General features: G+C 41.9%; 1 protein-coding gene and 1 non-coding gene across 2 annotated transcripts in view; both read right to left on the bottom strand.

Moving 5' to 3' along the window:
• IQGAP1 (IQ motif containing GTPase activating protein 1) overlaps positions 1-16,705 on the bottom strand; it is a 107,851-nt gene that overhangs the window by 20,718 nt on the left and 70,428 nt on the right. Inside the window, exons 16-25 of the mRNA XM_038532895.1 lie at positions 9,339-9,429; positions 8,987-9,154; positions 8,109-8,251; positions 3,451-3,621; positions 2,683-2,766; positions 2,514-2,585; positions 2,353-2,422; positions 1,790-1,998; positions 1,031-1,186; positions 645-808 (exon numbers count right to left, since the gene is read on the bottom strand). Of these exons, the coding sequence (XP_038388823.1) occupies positions 645-808; positions 1,031-1,186; positions 1,790-1,998; positions 2,353-2,422; positions 2,514-2,585; positions 2,683-2,766; positions 3,451-3,621; positions 8,109-8,251; positions 8,987-9,154; positions 9,339-9,429 (1,328 nt within the window). The remainder of the gene's footprint in view (positions 1-644; positions 809-1,030; positions 1,187-1,789; positions 1,999-2,352; positions 2,423-2,513; positions 2,586-2,682; positions 2,767-3,450; positions 3,622-8,108; positions 8,252-8,986; positions 9,155-9,338; positions 9,430-16,705) is intronic.
• Positions 13,793-13,899, bottom strand: LOC119871388. Its single transcript, XR_005357485.1, has one exon. It is a non-coding gene; the product is annotated as a U6 spliceosomal RNA (small nuclear RNA).

The following is a 16,705-nucleotide window of genomic DNA, read 5'->3' on the forward strand; positions in this document are numbered from 1 at the left end:
TTTTTTTTTTTTTTAATTTATTTATGATAGTCACAGAGAGAGAGAGGCAGAGACACAGGCAGAGGGAGAAGCAGGCTCCATGCACCGGGAGCCCGACATGGGATTCAATCCCGGGTCTCCAGGATCGCGCCCTGGGCCAAAGGCAGGCGCCAAACCACTGCGCCACCCAGGGATCCCATAATCACAGAATCTATTAATGTAAAGACAGAGTTTCTACTTAAAGAAAGGCTCCATCCTCCAGAAAGAGAAACAGCTGAAAGAGTGCTCTTTCTCTAGAAACATTCCCTGACAAACCTGAATCCAGGACCCTCCTGTTGTTTGCAGACTCAATCATGGGAACATGAATGGTCCTTTATTAGATAAATATGTGGAATCTTCATGTTTGGATCAGTTCTTTAAAAATCATATCTTAATATAGAATCTTCCTAAAATCACTTTAGTAAATCTCTTAATCTACCACCTCCCTGAAGCAGCAACATATTAGACTCGTGATGTAAAAACTAGAAGCTTCTCTCAAGTATGCATCTCACATAGATCATGGTGTTAACTGAGGTCAGGCAGTGGTATGGGCAGGCCTGACTCTCAAACTGTGAGTGTGAGTGATGGTGGGACAGGTCCCATGCCCAGCAGCAACCCATTCATACTTGATCTCCTCCTGGAGTGCTGTCTTAAAGAGCCGAAGGAGCAGGTACTCCTCTCGCTGGTTGGATGCGTAGTTGTATAGGGTAAAGATTACAGAGTCCATGAACTTGGTGGACTTGTTCTGGGGCATCTGAAAAATCAGCTTCGCCAGATAGGTGGGGTTGGTCTGAAATAAAACCAAGGAATAAGTAATTTCTAGGTAATATAAAGGCTGGCACAAATATTCAAGTTCTTTTAAACTTGAAGGATTAGAATGTGCATTAGTAATAAATAAAAATAACACAGCTCTTTCCTTATCCCTTAGTGGAAGCCAGAAATAGAGATGTATGGGAAAGGCTTCCTTGTGGGAAATAAGCTAAATCTTACAAGATCAACTCCAGCCACTCACCTGCAATAAATAAAACAGGTGTTGATAAGCTTCCAGTTTTTCTCTCTTCTCCTTGCTCAATGCCTTGAGACCTCCCTTCTGCTTATTCAGCATCATCATATCAGACAACTGTTCCTTATTTTTCTTGGTAAGTTTTTTACTGTGGGAAACCACATCCTGGAAACGAAAGCATACACATGAATCAAAAAGCTTTGAAAGATGAAACTGGATACTGTAGGAAAGGTCATTTAGCACCAAAAAAAAAAAAAAAAAAAAATACATCTGCTGCACTGGCAGATCCCATTAACTATTTTAGAATCACTACACTGTACCCTATCTTCAGCACACCAATCAAATCTCTTACTTCCACCTCCCTATTAAGAACTTGCACCATAAAAACATCCAAGTACTCAGGAAACCAGCTTCTGGGAATCTATAATAAAAATACAGTCTTAAATACCATAAAAGCTACATATTCACTGAGACATTAACTGCAATGTTATTTGTAATAAAAACTTGAAAAACAACCTAAATGTCTGATGGGTGCTGCCATTAAAAATAGTGTTTATGATTAAATCCTTTAATCCTTTAATTAAATCCTTTTCTCTATTTAAAATTTCACTACTGAGTTATTTAGTTTCCTACGTAATTTTTAAAGGATATGTGGCATTAGCCAAGAAGAAAGCCAGCCTCCACCCTCCCTGCAAGTCAGAATAGGTGAGGCAGGGGGTACTGAGTAGGACGAAGGGCCCCGAGGCCTCTGCTGGCGCTGGACCATACCTGCAGTGTGATTTTATTTTTCACGAGCAGTCCAATTTTGATATCCATGAGATTGAGGTCATTCTCCAGCTGCTGGTTAGAACGAATGAGGGTAATGACCTCTTCTCTCATCTTCATCAGATCAAGCTCCTCCTGAAAATCTTGGTCACTTTGGTCAAGCAGGTGGACAAATTTTCGGACCACAATCATAGGAGGGTCCTCGGCATTGACTAACAGAAAGAAAGAACGTGTGAGATGGGTAATGGAATTACCAGAAAAAGTTCTAAGTCTTGGGGAAATGTCAGCATTGTCTTGAAATAATAACTTTATACACACATAAGATGTTTATTTTTGAGATATGCAAAGACAACCAGCAAGTGCAGTCTTTTTGGTCATGCCACAGGTTAATACAGCAAGCAGCAAGACATGTAGCCACGGGTTAATGGAGAGACTTACGTCACGAGCAGCACCCTAGCCCCCAAGCCTTGCCTTCAGGACCAGAAAAGAGATCCGTGGAGAATACCCAGAACCTGATGGCTCTCAACCACGGCCTCAACTCCTGTCTGCCGAGCACAGTTACTCACTGAGAGTCTTGTAGTCATCACGAGCTTTGTTTGCCCGAATAAAAGCCTGGATTTTGATAATGTCATTTATCTAAGCAACAAAGAAGAAGAAATTCCTTTGTTTGTTCATCAAAAATACAGCAAAACGAATTCTACTGGTCCTTATACCCAAGGGTACTTACATGGTCTCGGAAATACTGCAGGCGATCTCTATAGCGCTTTCTAGCTTGGTGCATCCTAGTCAGGGACTGAATCTGTGGAAGACAGAGCCTGAAAATTAGGACAGTCCTTCTTCTCAAGACCTAGTGCACTCAAAACTCCACACTGAGAAACACTACGGGACTACTATACCTTTACAACTTCATCTTTGTGGGCACGCAGGTAAGCTAAGCGGTCCTGATATGCCTTCTTCTGCTTGTAACCTCTCCATTGTGACTGAAATCATCAAAAGTTATAGTTGATATATTACTTCCCAAGGATCAGAGGAAGTAAAAAAATCTCATCTTCATCGATTACCCAAGAGCAATTCATGATGAAACTTCCAAAGGACTATGCCCAGCAGTGACAGGGGAATGAGGGCACGGGCTGTACTGGAGGGCACATGGCTACCTCCCACTTCCCTAATATTGCCATAGCCCTTCATTCCTATTAAGGGCACCCACACAAGTTCTCTTCTTGGCTCCTTACAGCAAATCAGGTGAAGACGATAAATGTTAGTATCCCCATGCACAGATGAAGAAGCAACTTAAGAGGAGGCTTAGCACTCCCTGGCAGGGCGGGGCCTTAATTCCTAACTCAAAATTTTTCCCGTGATGCCACTACCCTGTCACTGTAATCAAACCACAGCTGTTTCCCCTCAATATTCAAATCTGACACAAAGGAATGGTGTTATAAATTACCCAAGAACTGCCTCTGGGCTGGACAACTCACCACTACCCCATCTAGCACACTTTGATTATTGTGATTGTATCAGTAATAAAGAGGATGCACTTGTCAAAAAAAAAGGAGAGACCAAGAAGTCAGAGGGCAATAATCACTCTCATTTGATTCTAAGAGCTGTCTGCCTACTACCCCTGCTCTGGAATCCCACTGGCTGCCTGCAGAACGGGCTCTGGATACCTGAATGCAGGTGATGGCAGGGATTTGTTTCTTCAGGAAGTTCATCCTGGATCGGAATTCCTGTCGAACCAAGTATCCACGGCAGCAAGCCTGCAGCCTGGTGATCAAGCCTTCATTGGCTAGCCAAAGCTGTTCTCGGTTGTATGCAGCTGTCACCCCAGAGATGGAGCTCTGAAAAGGCATTCAGCCATATTGGGAGACATACATAGCAGAGAATGGACACAACTTTAACCAATCTCACCCACAGCGCACACACCGACCCTCAGGGCTTTCCAAGTCTGTCCCACAGTAGGGGGCTGTAGGAATGAAGATGTCAAATCTATTTCTCAGGGCCAACACTGACTGCCGAGAACTGCATTCGGACGAGAGGACAGAGTGGCAGGTACAACACAGGGCTGGGTACCAAGTCCCAGAAGCCCCTACAATGCTCACAGTGGAGGAAGGAAGCAGGGGGAAGTGGCTGGATTGCAAATGGCCCTGACAAGTAGCCTAGAGCATGTGGGCTGTGACCACAGGCACTGGAGAACCGGCAAAATTTCCAACAAAGGAATCCAGCCAGGAGTCTTATTTTTAGAAAAGCAGCACTGTTATCAGAGGAGCTGGCAGGTTGGTGTCAACGGGTGAATCAGAATGTGGTTACTGTAATCCAAGGAAGGGGTGACCCAGGTCTGAGTGGGGGCAGCAAGAACATCTGGTTATTCCCCCCCCCCCCCCATTTTCCTTGGTATCAGAGCCTTGATAGGTTTTTCTGGCCAATAGCACATACAGTTAAAAGACTACATAAGCTGGGGATGTAAGTGGCCCATGCAGTGTAAGCAGAAGTAGTTCGGGAAGACCTTTGGGAAAGCTGCTTAAGAGAGAGACAGCTGGCCTCATGCCTTCTTTGCTCTCCTTCGCTTCCTCCTACTCTGCCTGGTTAACTGGATGGAAGGAGCTCCAAGCTGTCATTCTGGATGACAAGGTGACCTTGAGAGTGGAAACCACATGGTAAGAATGTCAGAGCAGAAAGACAGATGGACCCTGGGAACAGATGCCACGGTGGAGCCACCACACCTTTGCTGGACTGCCCAACTCCGGGATTATTTTATGTGAGAAAAAAATACACCTTTATATACTATCGCAGCCTGTTTTTCTGTGAGACTGTCTGAGGTGTCTGCTGGACTTCTAGACAAATAGAAAGGCAGAGCTGGTGGTTAGAAGGAGGAGTCTGGAGGTACAAAATCTGGGGTTCACAAGCACAAAGGAGCGAGCTGGAACCACAGACCTGAATGAGGCCCCTGAGGAAGAACAAAGGAGAAGGAGGCCAATGGAATCCTGTTGTGGTTCAAGTGGAACGAAGGCAGGCATCGAGGGAGATTAAGATGGAAGAGAAGAGGGAAGTGGGAGAACCAGAAGAGAATCACATTAAGGAAGCCAAAGAGTTGCAAGTTTAAGGAAGAGAACACAGTGAGAGGTCAAATATGAGGAGATTTCCTAACTGAACCTGGCAATTAAAAGGCTATCAAGAAGTTCTAAAGTAAGAGTTTTACAGGGTGTCTGGATGGCTCAGTTAAACACCTGCCTTTGGCTCAGGTCATGATCCTGGGGATCATGAGTGGGGAGTCTGCTGCTCTCTCCGCCCACCTCCTGCTCACACACTTTCTGTCTGAAATAAAATCTTAAAAAAAAAAAAAAAAAGTTTTACTAAAGTAAAGGCTGGACAGGAAACTGTATTGCTGTGAGCTAAGTGAGTGGTAATGGGCAATGAATTAGTGAGGGGCAGATTAACTTTTAAGGCATTCAGCAAGAAGAAACAGTGACAAGTTTGTAGGCAAGGCCAAATCAGGAAAGTTCCACAGGCTTTAAAAATACTTGTCTTTTTTTTTTTTTTTAACCCCTACAATGAAGGCAACAAGACTATGTATGTATGCAGGCTACTACTTAAAAGTATACCCCTGGGTCAATGGCATCAGCATCACTGGAGGGCTGGTCAGAAATGCAGATCCCCAGGCCTCATCTCAGACCCACAGAATCCATCTGCACTTTACCAAGATCCCTGGGGAACATTCTCTCTCTCTCTCTCTCACACACACACACACACACTCTCTCTCTCTCTCTCTCTCTCTCTTTCTCTCCACTCTGAATTCAGAAAAGCACAGATCCAGGTGACATAGAAGAATTTTCAGAACTATGAGAGGAGGAGGAGTACAAGCTGTATAATAAACTAGAAAAATGAGAATGAAATCAGGGACAAAATGAACAATAAGTTTTGGAAAAGAAAATGATGAAGGATTCAGTGAAAATCCAGATTCAGTGAAAATCCAGATTCACTGAAAGTACAGGAAGTGGGGAGTGGGAGAATCCAATTTGATGGCCACTATTTTTCTTTTTTTAGGGAGGTTAGTTCATGCACCAAAATGAAGCAACACCCTTCCCCTTTTTTAAATTCTATATAGGTCCATATGCAAAATACTAAGTAGGAGTGTCTCTGTAGAGGTTAATGAGCTAAACAAAAGAGTGACTCAAAAAAAAAGCTAAAAATCACTCTGCTAAAGAGGTGGCCAGGCTTGCTTACTGTGGCACGTTAAGCCCTTGAATTCAACTTGAGCCTCTTTTTGCATACTGGCAGTGCTTGTCTCCCCATAAATGGCCCATGTTTCCCCAGTCCTTTGGGCCTTTCCCCACACACAGTCCCTTTCTCTTTTCCACACCTGCTGAAATATTATCTGTGCTTTCTCCAGAACAAGATTAACTGCTTCCTAGACATTCCTCTACGTCACTGTTTTTTAGAGCATTTGTCTCTGTCACCTCACTCTGCAGGACTCAGTTCTGGGCTGTTTTCATCAAAACACTGTGAACAACAGGAAGCCAGAGACTCTGCTACATTGTTACATCAAACTGAACACTCACCCAGTCTGAGGGCTTTCCTTAAATTTCATCATGGTGAAATCATTAGCAGAGAAGATGAAATGCCAGGAAGGTAAGAGGAGAACTTCAAGCATAGGACACAAACCTGGCCCTCTAAATAATGGGACTATTTCACTTTTTACATATGTAGGTATCACAATTATTCTACACAGGATCTGGGGAAGCAGATGGCCTTTACTGTCCTCTCTCTAGGAATCTTTGTGCCTATTAGTATCATCTTGGGGTGCCTGGTTGGCTCAGTCCACAGAGCACCTACCTGACTCTTGATTTCAAGGTCATGAGTTTGAGCCCTAAGCCCCATGAGTTTGAGCCCCATAGTTTTAAGAGATTACTTAAAATAAATAAATAAATGAAATGAAATGAAATGAAAATAACATTTCTAAATATGACCTCACTGAAAATTTCTCCTCAATAACCTTTTCCTCTCTTTTAATGTTCATTAGACAATTCTAGTTTAATGAGCATTAGCTCAGCACTAAGTAATGTGAAGAGTGCTCAAGAGGGGGCACCTGGGTAGCTCAGTGATTGAGTATCTGCCTTTGGCTCAGGTCCTGATCCCAGGGTCCTGGGATCAAGTCCTGCAACGGGCTCCCCTCAGGGAGCCTGCTTGTCCCTCTGCCTACATCTCTGCTTCTCTCTCTGTGTCTCTCATGAATAAATAAATAAAATCTTAAAAAAAAATCCAAGTTGGTTAAATTCTGAATTAATATGAAGTTTTGAGGGGGCTTCAAATGAAGTTGGGAGGGGAAAGAAAAGAGAATTTTAAAAAGATTCACTGAGAAGGGGTGCCTGGCCGGCTCAGTGTGAGAAGCATGAGCCTCCTGATCTCAGGGTCCTGAGTTCGAGCCCCATAAGGGTGTAGAGATTACTTAAATAAACTTCAAAACAAAACAAAACAAAACATGGAGGATGTAACATTTGAGATGCTTGTATCCAGAAGGATAGAAGTCTGACAGATATAGATGGCAGGGAATGAACATCTCATGACAGCAGGGACATGTGTTATCCATAGCTTAGACCATAGCCTGTTACAATCAAGGTGTTAAGTAACTGCCAAATGAGTGAGCAAACTCCAATAAGAAAAAACAGCATAAGCAAACACACGGAGGATGGGGGAAAAAGCTATTTCAAAGCAGCTATTAAAAAAATGCTATGCTTATTTAAAAGTACAAGTTATATTCTAAAACAGCAGTTTCAGGTGCCCGGGTGGGCTCAGTCGGTGAAGTATCTGCCTTCAGCTCAGGTCATGATCCCAGGGTCCTGGAATCAAGCCCCACATTGAGCTTCCTGCTCCAAGAGAGCCTGCTTCTCCCTCCCCCTCTGTCCCTCCTCCTGCTTGTGCTCACGTGCTCTCTCTCTCTCAAATAAGTAAAATCTTTCAAAAAAATTAAAAAACAGCAGTTTGGAATTTGTGGAGCAGTCGAAAGAAGAGAGTGGAAAGGCAAATGAGAGAGATTAATAGTAACTGTATTTAACAAGGAGTCAGAACAACTTTTCATTTTGCCTTTTTCCTGATCTAAATTTTCTTTAATGAGCACACAATTTACCTGACTTCATCTTACAGTTCTGATGCTTTACTAACTTAGGCCCTAGTCATTCCCCAAACACTAGGAAAAAAGCTAGTCCACATAGTTCATTACATAGCCTTCATTTTAGTCTAAGGCTTCTAACCATAGCCCCTGTCCTCTTCACTAATATTCGCTCTAGAACACATTCTCTCAGCTCTGCTCTCATGAGAAAATGGGACCTACCTGGATCTCCTCCCGAGAAAGCTGCATTGAATTCTGCACAAAGTCCGAGGGTTCCTCCCATCCTCCTTCCTGGGTCTCCAGATTGTGATAGTAATAGTATCCACCTTTAACCCAGTGCTTCACCCACTTGCTGTTATTATCTCCTGACAGAAAATAAAGGAAAGATAAAAGAAACCCAGGACCACACTTCCCACACTCATATATCTAACACTGCAGGATTATTCTGGCCAGGGTTAACACTTTAAATAGAACCATTCCAAAAGCCTGTTCCTTGCATCTCTAAGAGTAAAGAGGCATCCTAAGTCCCTCTAAAATCATGGCTTTGTCATGTCTCATTTAGTTCACTCATTTCTGTTATAAAAAGGAAACATGAAATCCAATTGTGGAACTAACCTTGACTTTGTTCCTTCCAAAGCCTGCATCTAAGACCTTGTGTGTCAGAAAACTATTCTGATTAAAAGATCTGCAAACATTCAGCTTCTCCAGTTAATACAAAAAAGCCATGCAATAGGATGAAAAATTTTATCTCTATTCCCCTCTTTCTGCAGATAAATGACTTTTAACTATCTATAGACTTAGGCAATCAGAATTAATGACGCCCTATGAAAGATAAAGAGTCAAATATTTGGATCCTTCTTGTCTTTTCAGAAAATTGACCTTTTTTAACACAGCTGCCCTCAAGGAGGTGGGGAGGTGAGAAAAAAAATATTATATATATATATACATATATATATATAAATAGGGGTATTATCTCCTTAGGGGCTTTAAAATAAGCCTAAATACTGTGCTTCTACACTAAAGTATCTTTCCCTACAGCTGTCCCCTCATAGATTCAAGCTCTTCTTTTCAACGCAGGTACATATTTCCCCATAACTCACCTGCTGCCAGTTTTTTCTTCTTAGCTTCAGCAAGGTCACTCTGGTAAGTTTCACCACATTCAGGGATGACTCCATATAAGCCGACATCAGGAGAACGAAGGGCACTCAGTGTCTTGGCAACATCACCACTCTCCACTGCCTCATTAATGGCATAGATTCCTAGGGCAACTGTCTCAGAAGAGAATTATCACCAGAATAGTTCAGAAAGTGTCTAAAGCACACACATCTTCACAATCTGTTCGCCCCCCTGCCCCCACTCCATCCCTCTATCAAACTCAATACTGAGATGGGGAACATGGCACCAACCCCCCCACCCCCTCCACAGAAACAGAAACAAGCAAGTGATACATACACTTCTGTGCTTCCTGGGTATCTTTGTTGGACTGCCAGATTCCACCTTGAATTTCATCCAACCACAACACAGCTGACTCGTCCTGTGTTTCCTACACACCATTAAAAAGCAAAACAACATTACAATCATGTACAAGTGATCAAGGTGGCTTCTGAGGCCCACTCAGATGTAGAATAAGTTTCAAAAACACAGGACACATCAAATAGTCAACAGGAAGACGCTGGGCATCAAAAAACTGGTAAAAGATGCAAGGAGACATGCCTCAGATGCAGGTGAGGGGCACATGAAGACGGAGGCAAGTGGTTCAGGAGGTCAAGAGCAACTAGCAGTAGCAAAAGGACCAAAAAGGGAAGGGGCCTAAGGACTGCATTAATGTGACTAGGGCCATGCTATGAATATGAATATGTAGTATTTTGTAGAAAGCCCTCTTTGCCAACAAAACTGAAAGGAAGTTAATATTCTCTATGATTACTGTTTTTTAGACCATCAGACTTTATCAGAGGTAAAGCCAGGTGTCATTACAGGCAATGCTCCATATCCTCAGTTTAAATTCTAAAACGTGAACGTTAAATCAGTTGTTGGAAACTTAAAAACACATAATCCACACAAAAATATAATTAACGGTGATTAGTTTCCTCAGCATGGACAACAAAAGCCTCACAGGGCCATAGTGCAGTCTGACTTGAATATTGGAGACACACAAATGAAATAGAAGTGGTGCTTAGTTTCCCTCTTTCTAAATGTCTTTGACTTTTTTTTGAGACAAAGTGCACGAGCTGGATGGTAGGGAGGTGCAAAGGGAGAGGGAACATCTTAGGCAGGCTCCTCACTCAGCATGGAGCCTGATACAGGGCTCAATCTCATGACCCTGAGATCATGACCTGATCCAAAATCGAGTCTGTGCTTAACTGACTGAACCACACAGGGGCCCCCAACGTTTTTTTGTTTTTGTTTTGTTTTATAAGTAGCTTATTGGCAATCATTTGCTCTGGGAGGCATTTTAAACAGAACTAGATTGGCAGAAATATCCTTCTCTAATATCTTCCAGTTTCCAAGACTACCTACCATTCTCTGATTTGGGTAAGTAGCTCAAGGGTTTGCCCTGGGTACTCACTGCTGCGCGGGTACAGGCAGCACAATCAATACTCCTAATCTCAGCATGAGAATCAGAAATGGAAACTTCTGATACCAACTTAGATTTCAATGGTCGTACTGAGGTTATAGAAGTTTCAACTATCGGGCAGCCTGGGTGGCTTAGGGGTTTAGCACCACCTTCAGCCCAGGGCATGATCCTGGAGACCCTAGATAGAGTCTCATGTCGGGCTCCCTGCATGGAGCCTGCTTCTCCCTCTGCCTGTGTCTCTGCCTCTGTGTGTGTGTGTCTCATGGATAAATAAAATCTTAAAAAAAAAAAAAGAAGAAGTTTCAACTATCTCCAACAGGGTCCTGTTTGCTAATATTTCCAAGTCTGTATAGAAAGCACTCATCCAGTAGATTAACACATCAGCCTTCTCCACAGGAAGGGAAGCACCTCAGGTTTGAAGTGACCAGGCTCAGAGTCATTTTGGAGATGATCCTGGCAGATCCAACAAAATTAACTGCTTCTCAGGCTTGAGCTAATAGCAAATGGGGTAAATGGCAGATCACAAGTCCATTTGGACTGCTTGGTGAAAATATAATCTGCCAAGGCACCAATGAGATAACTGTGGGCAGGAACCATAACTACGATGCCAGATGAAGCAGGGTCTGGGCTTCAAAGCAAAGTGGACCTTTCACTGCCCTCATGGGGCCCAACAGCCAAAGTCACTAAAGCTCAGAGAAGGCTTCACTATCTTCCCACATTATAGTGGAGGGAGACACAGTGTTTTACTCAGCAGGGCCAAACAGTCTCAAATTCCTGCAATTTATAAAGCAAATTGGTGACAGGATAAGGCCAACAGCAGGCAACAAACATTGAAAGCACTGATTTATTCCTTTCAAATGCAGAGGTTTAGAGAAAAAGATCATTTAAGGGGCAGCCCAGGTGGCTCAGCGGTTTAGTGCCACCTTCAACCCAGGGCCTAATCCTGGAGACCCCAGATGGAGTCCCATGTCGGGCTCCCTGCATGGAGCCTGCTTCTCCCTCTGTCTATGTCGCTGCCTTTCTCTCTCTCTCTCATGAATAAATAAATAAAATCTTTAAAAAGAAAAAAAAAAGAAGAAAGAAAGAGAGAGAGGGAAGGAAGGAAGGAAGGAAGGGAGGGAGGGAGGGAGGGAGGGAGGGAGGGAGGGAGGGAGGGAGGGAGGGAGGGAGGGAGGGAGGGAGGGAGGAAGGAAGGAAGGAAGGAAGGAAGGAAGGAAGGAAGGAAGGAAGGAAGGAAGGAAGATCATTTAAGTAAATTATGGTAAGTGCTGGGCTTAGAATCCTAAGAAGCACTGTCCCAATTTTAAGAAACTGACTGTTGGGAAAGAGGAGTACAGACAAATAGAATGCAAGAACAAATCACCTAAGAGCTGCAGAAGTTAGTATGTTCCTACCACTAGTCACTTTCTATTAATGAAAACAGAAAATGGCCACACACAACCCCCCTAAAATCACATGACTAAATACTGGAAATGCAATGCAATAGTTTCAATGTGACACAGTGCGATGAGTCAGCTACAGGTTTGTGATAACTTGAACTGAGAAATCATATGCTAGAGTGCTGGAGGAGGTGCAGTCTTCAACAGAAGGTAGCCTCAAAACCCTCTCAAATATAACAGAAATATTTCCACAGAACTACACTCTTATGGGTTCACTTTTAAGTTGACCACACATCAGATAACTCTGAGCAGAATCTGCCATACACAGAGCTGGGAGGTTTGGCACAATGCTCCTTGCATTCAGAGAAAGGCACAGCTTACCAAGAATTCTGACCATTCAGAGTTGTGCCTTCTCTGCCCCAGGCAAACTAAAGCAAAGCAATTAAAATAAAAACTTCCATGCATACACCTCTAAGAAACAGGTAACAGAGCTACAGTATGGAAGGCAAGAGAAAGAGAATAGATGGGTGTCTCAAGTGTGTCAGGGAAAAATGATATAGCAATACCTCTCACCAGGCAGGAGGAAAGACGACACAAATCACTTCATTCCAGTATAAGGAAAGAACAAGTTCTCTCAGCTCCAATCAGATCCAATAAGACGACAAAAGCCCCAGATCCTCCTGCACACTCTAAAGAGATCACCCAAGGTTAATACAAATCATTGAGCAGAGAGTTAAAACTCTGGGCTAGACATTGTGAAGAAATACTGAGATAAAAAAGATTTAAAGTGAAAATGCTATATAAAATACTCTGAAATACTGCCTCCTAACAACACTAAAGCTTAGCACACTGGCTCCATTTCAGAAGACATAAAGAGAGAGAAACCAGAAATAAGAATCCAAAAAAGTGGGCAATGACTACAGGTAAAAAAGGTAGAGAAGCCACAAAATACAGGGAAAAGAAAGGGAGAAGGGGCAAAAGAATGGCTATTATATACGTATGTGTATATGTGTAAAGGCCAAACTCGCACACCTCTAAAGGGTACTTCTTACTCCTTAAAACTTCCTTAGAAGTCTCTCCTGTTATATGTAGCATGATTTGCATGTGTGATGATAAACAAAATCTATGTTGCAGAATATTGTGTATACATATATGTAATACATGTAATATTATATATCAAACATGCATACCATGCCATATACTATAAACTACAAACATATATAAACTATGTCAACATACTATATACATATGTAAACACACACATACATGAATCTGAATCTATATAACATATGCATCAACTATACAACATAAGCACTGAATAATCAGAATGGAGCAGAGTTCTATGGCTTGCTAGATTAGGTATATTAATCCTTTAGTTACTGCACAGTGAAAGTTCAGGGAAAGAGCAAAAATTGGGTGTGGTACACATGTGGCTGGGTTGGGACAGCAGCAGTGTACCAAACAAAAGTATTTCAATATTCCAATAACTGTTACAGTTGCACCAGTGCATATCAGCTTATTTTTAGCTACAAGCATACTAGTATAGTATGTCTGTGTATACGCATACTATAGGGTATGGGAGCAGAACAGAGATTCTGAACAGAGTCCATAATTACAATTATAAAATGGGTTCCTTGAGAATCCCTGATATCCATGTCTTGGCATTCAGCTATTACTACCCAATGAGTAGTAATCTACTTTTAGCAAGAATTCCAAAAACACTAAACTTAAATGAAGAGAGAAGTGACTATCAATGAAAGTAGAGTAAGGACCTCTGAAAATCCTCTCCTACCTAAAAGCAACCAAACCCTAGCAAAAATCATCAACTTTTCCAAAACTACAGCAATTAACCGAAGGCTTGCAGCAAGAAGAAAGTTTATCCAAGAAAAGCTGTTGAATCGCAGTAACAACTGTGAGCTTTGTGGCACTTTATTTATTTTTTTTCTTTTTTAAAAAATATGGAACGCTTCACGAATTTGCGTGTCATCCTTGCGCAGGGGCCATGCGAATCTTCTCTGTATCATTCCAATTTTAGTATATGTGCTGCCGAAGCGAGCACTTTGTGGCACTTTAAATGGCCCCACTCCTATGTCTCCCCTCACCACCCACAACCACACCCACCCACCCCCCCTATCCTCACACATGCTTCTCCTTCAGAGCCCCATCTATTCCCAGAGAACTATCATGAGCTGACTTATTAGGTAGATCCCTAGAAGGCCACAGCACGGCCTCTGAAGGCTATCTTCAGAGCTGACTTAGAACTTGCCCAGTGTGGGGGGGGCAGGGGAAAAAAAAAAAAAAAAGAACTTGCCCAGTGCAAATAGCCTTTTCTCCAGGGCAATTTACCAAAAACAATAGGAGGCACTTGTTTAATACCACAGATGTCTATAGTAGCAGATAAAAAATTAAGCAAATAATAGGTCAACTAAAAAGCTTAAAAAGAAAAAGTTTAAGAATGAGCTGTCCATGGAGAGCTTCAAAAGCCTCTGACATATTCCTGAGATGGGAATCCAGGAGGCCATAATCCACATGTGCACTGTGCACATGCTCAAAAAAGATCTGGCAAGACTGTAAGGGCTCACCTCTGGCTGACCTTGAGATTCTGGGCAAACATGAAACGAGGGCTAAGGCAAAACTGTAAACTGCCTGGCTGAGTGTTAACGGTGTGTCCCAACATGCACACTGCCACTCAGCAAAGGCCGGAGCTTTACTGCTTCTAAGCACTTAAAAATACTCGGCCTTGAGATGCCTGGGGGGCTCAGCTGGTTAAATGTCCAACTCTTTGTTTCTGCCCAGCTCATGATCTTGGGGTCATGGGATTAAGCCCTGTGCCGGGGTCCACACTCAGCCCAGAGTTTGCTTGTCCTCCCTCTCCGCTCCCACTCTCTAATTATTAATAAATAAAATCTTATAAAGAATAAATAGGGATGCCCAGGTGGTTCAGCGGTTGAGCATCTGCCTTCAGCCTTCAGCCAGGGCGTGATCCTGGGGTCCTGCGATCAAATCCCACATCGGGCTCCCTACATGGAGCCTGCTTCTCCCTCTGCCTTCCCCGCCCTTCTCTGTGTCTCTCATGAATAAATGAATAAAATATTAAAAATAAATAAATAAATAAATAAATAAAAATAAAAATACTCTGCCTGACCATTAACTGACCTCTAGCTAATCAAGCAGAGGCTTTAGTGGCCACACAGGACCTAACAGAACTGAAAGTCACAAACAACAGTAACAAAGATAACCCTGAAAAGGGGGTAGACTCTGGCTTCCAGAGTTGCCCTATTATTAAAATGTCTACTTTTCAACAACAAATTATAAGACATGTGAAGAAATAAGAAAAAATGATTTGACCAAGTACACATCCATTCATGATAAAAACCCTCAACAATATAGGTTTAGAGGAAATACACCTCAATATAATAAAGGCCATATGTAAGACACCCTCAGCTAATATAATGCTCAATGGTGAAAAACTGAGAACTTTTCTCCTAAGGTCAGGAACAAGACAAAGAATGTCCACTCTCACCACTGTTATTCAATATAGTACTAGAAGTCCTAACCACAGCAACCAGACAAGAAATAAAAAGGCATGCAAATTGGTAAGGAAGAAGTAAAACTTTCATTATTGCAGATGACATGATATCATATACAGAAAACCATAAAGATTCCACCAAAATACTATTAGAACTGATAAATGAATTCAGCAATGTTGTAGAATACAAGATCAACATACAGAAATTTGTTGTATTTCTATAGTTAATAATGAAGCAGTAGAAAGAGAACTCAAGAAAACAATCCTATTTACAATTGCCCCCCAAATAATAAAAACCACAGGAATAAACTTAACCAAGGAGGTAAAAGACCTGAATTCTGAAAACTAAAAAACACTGATGAAAGAAATTGAAGATGACACAAACAAATGGAAAGACATTCCATGCTCATGGATTAGGAGAAAGAAATACTGTTAAAATATCCACACTACCCAAAGCAACCTATAGATTTAATGCAATCTCCATCAAAATGCCAAAAGCATTTTTTCACAAAACTAATACAATCCTAAAATCTGTATGGAACCACAAAACCTAGAATAGCCAAAGCAATCTTGAAAAAGAAAAACAAAACTAAAGATATCACAACCCCAGACTTCAAGTTATACTACAAAGCTACTGAAATCAAAAGAGCATGGTACTGGCACAGAAACAGACACATAGATCAATGGAACAAAACGGCCCAGAAATAAACTGGTGATTACACAATCTTCAACAAGAGAGAGAAGAATATGCAATGGAAAAAGTCTCTTCAACAAATGGTGTTGGGAAAATTGGTCAGCTACATGCAAAAGAATGAAACTGGACAGCTTTCTTACACCATGCACAAAAATAAACTCAAAATGGATTACAGACCTAAACGTGAGGCCTAAAAACACAAAATCTTAAAAGAGAGCCCAGGGAGTAATTTCTCTGATATTGATCATAGCAACATTTTTCTAGATATGTCTCCTGAGGCAAGGGAAACCAAAGTAAAAATAAACTATAAGGACTACATAAAAATAAAAAGCGTCAGCAAAGCAAAGGAAACAATCAACAAAACTAAAAGACATCCTACTGAATAGGAGAAAATATTTGCAGATGACATTTCTGATAAGGGATTAGTAACCAAAATATATCAAGAACTTGTACATTTCAATACCCAAAAACCAAATAATCCAATTAAAAATGGGCAGAAAACATGAAGAGACATTTCTCCAAAAACATGCAGATGGCTAACAGACACAAGAAAAGATGACAACATCACTAACCATCAGGGAAATGCAAATCAAAACCACAATGAGATATCAACTCTCACCTGTCCAAATGGCTAAAAATCAA

The sequence above is a fragment of the Canis lupus genome, chromosome 3 (assembly GCF_011100685.1).
Source record: "Canis lupus familiaris isolate Mischka breed German Shepherd chromosome 3, alternate assembly UU_Cfam_GSD_1.0, whole genome shotgun sequence".
Lineage (NCBI taxonomy): Eukaryota > Metazoa > Chordata > Mammalia > Carnivora > Canidae > Canis > Canis lupus.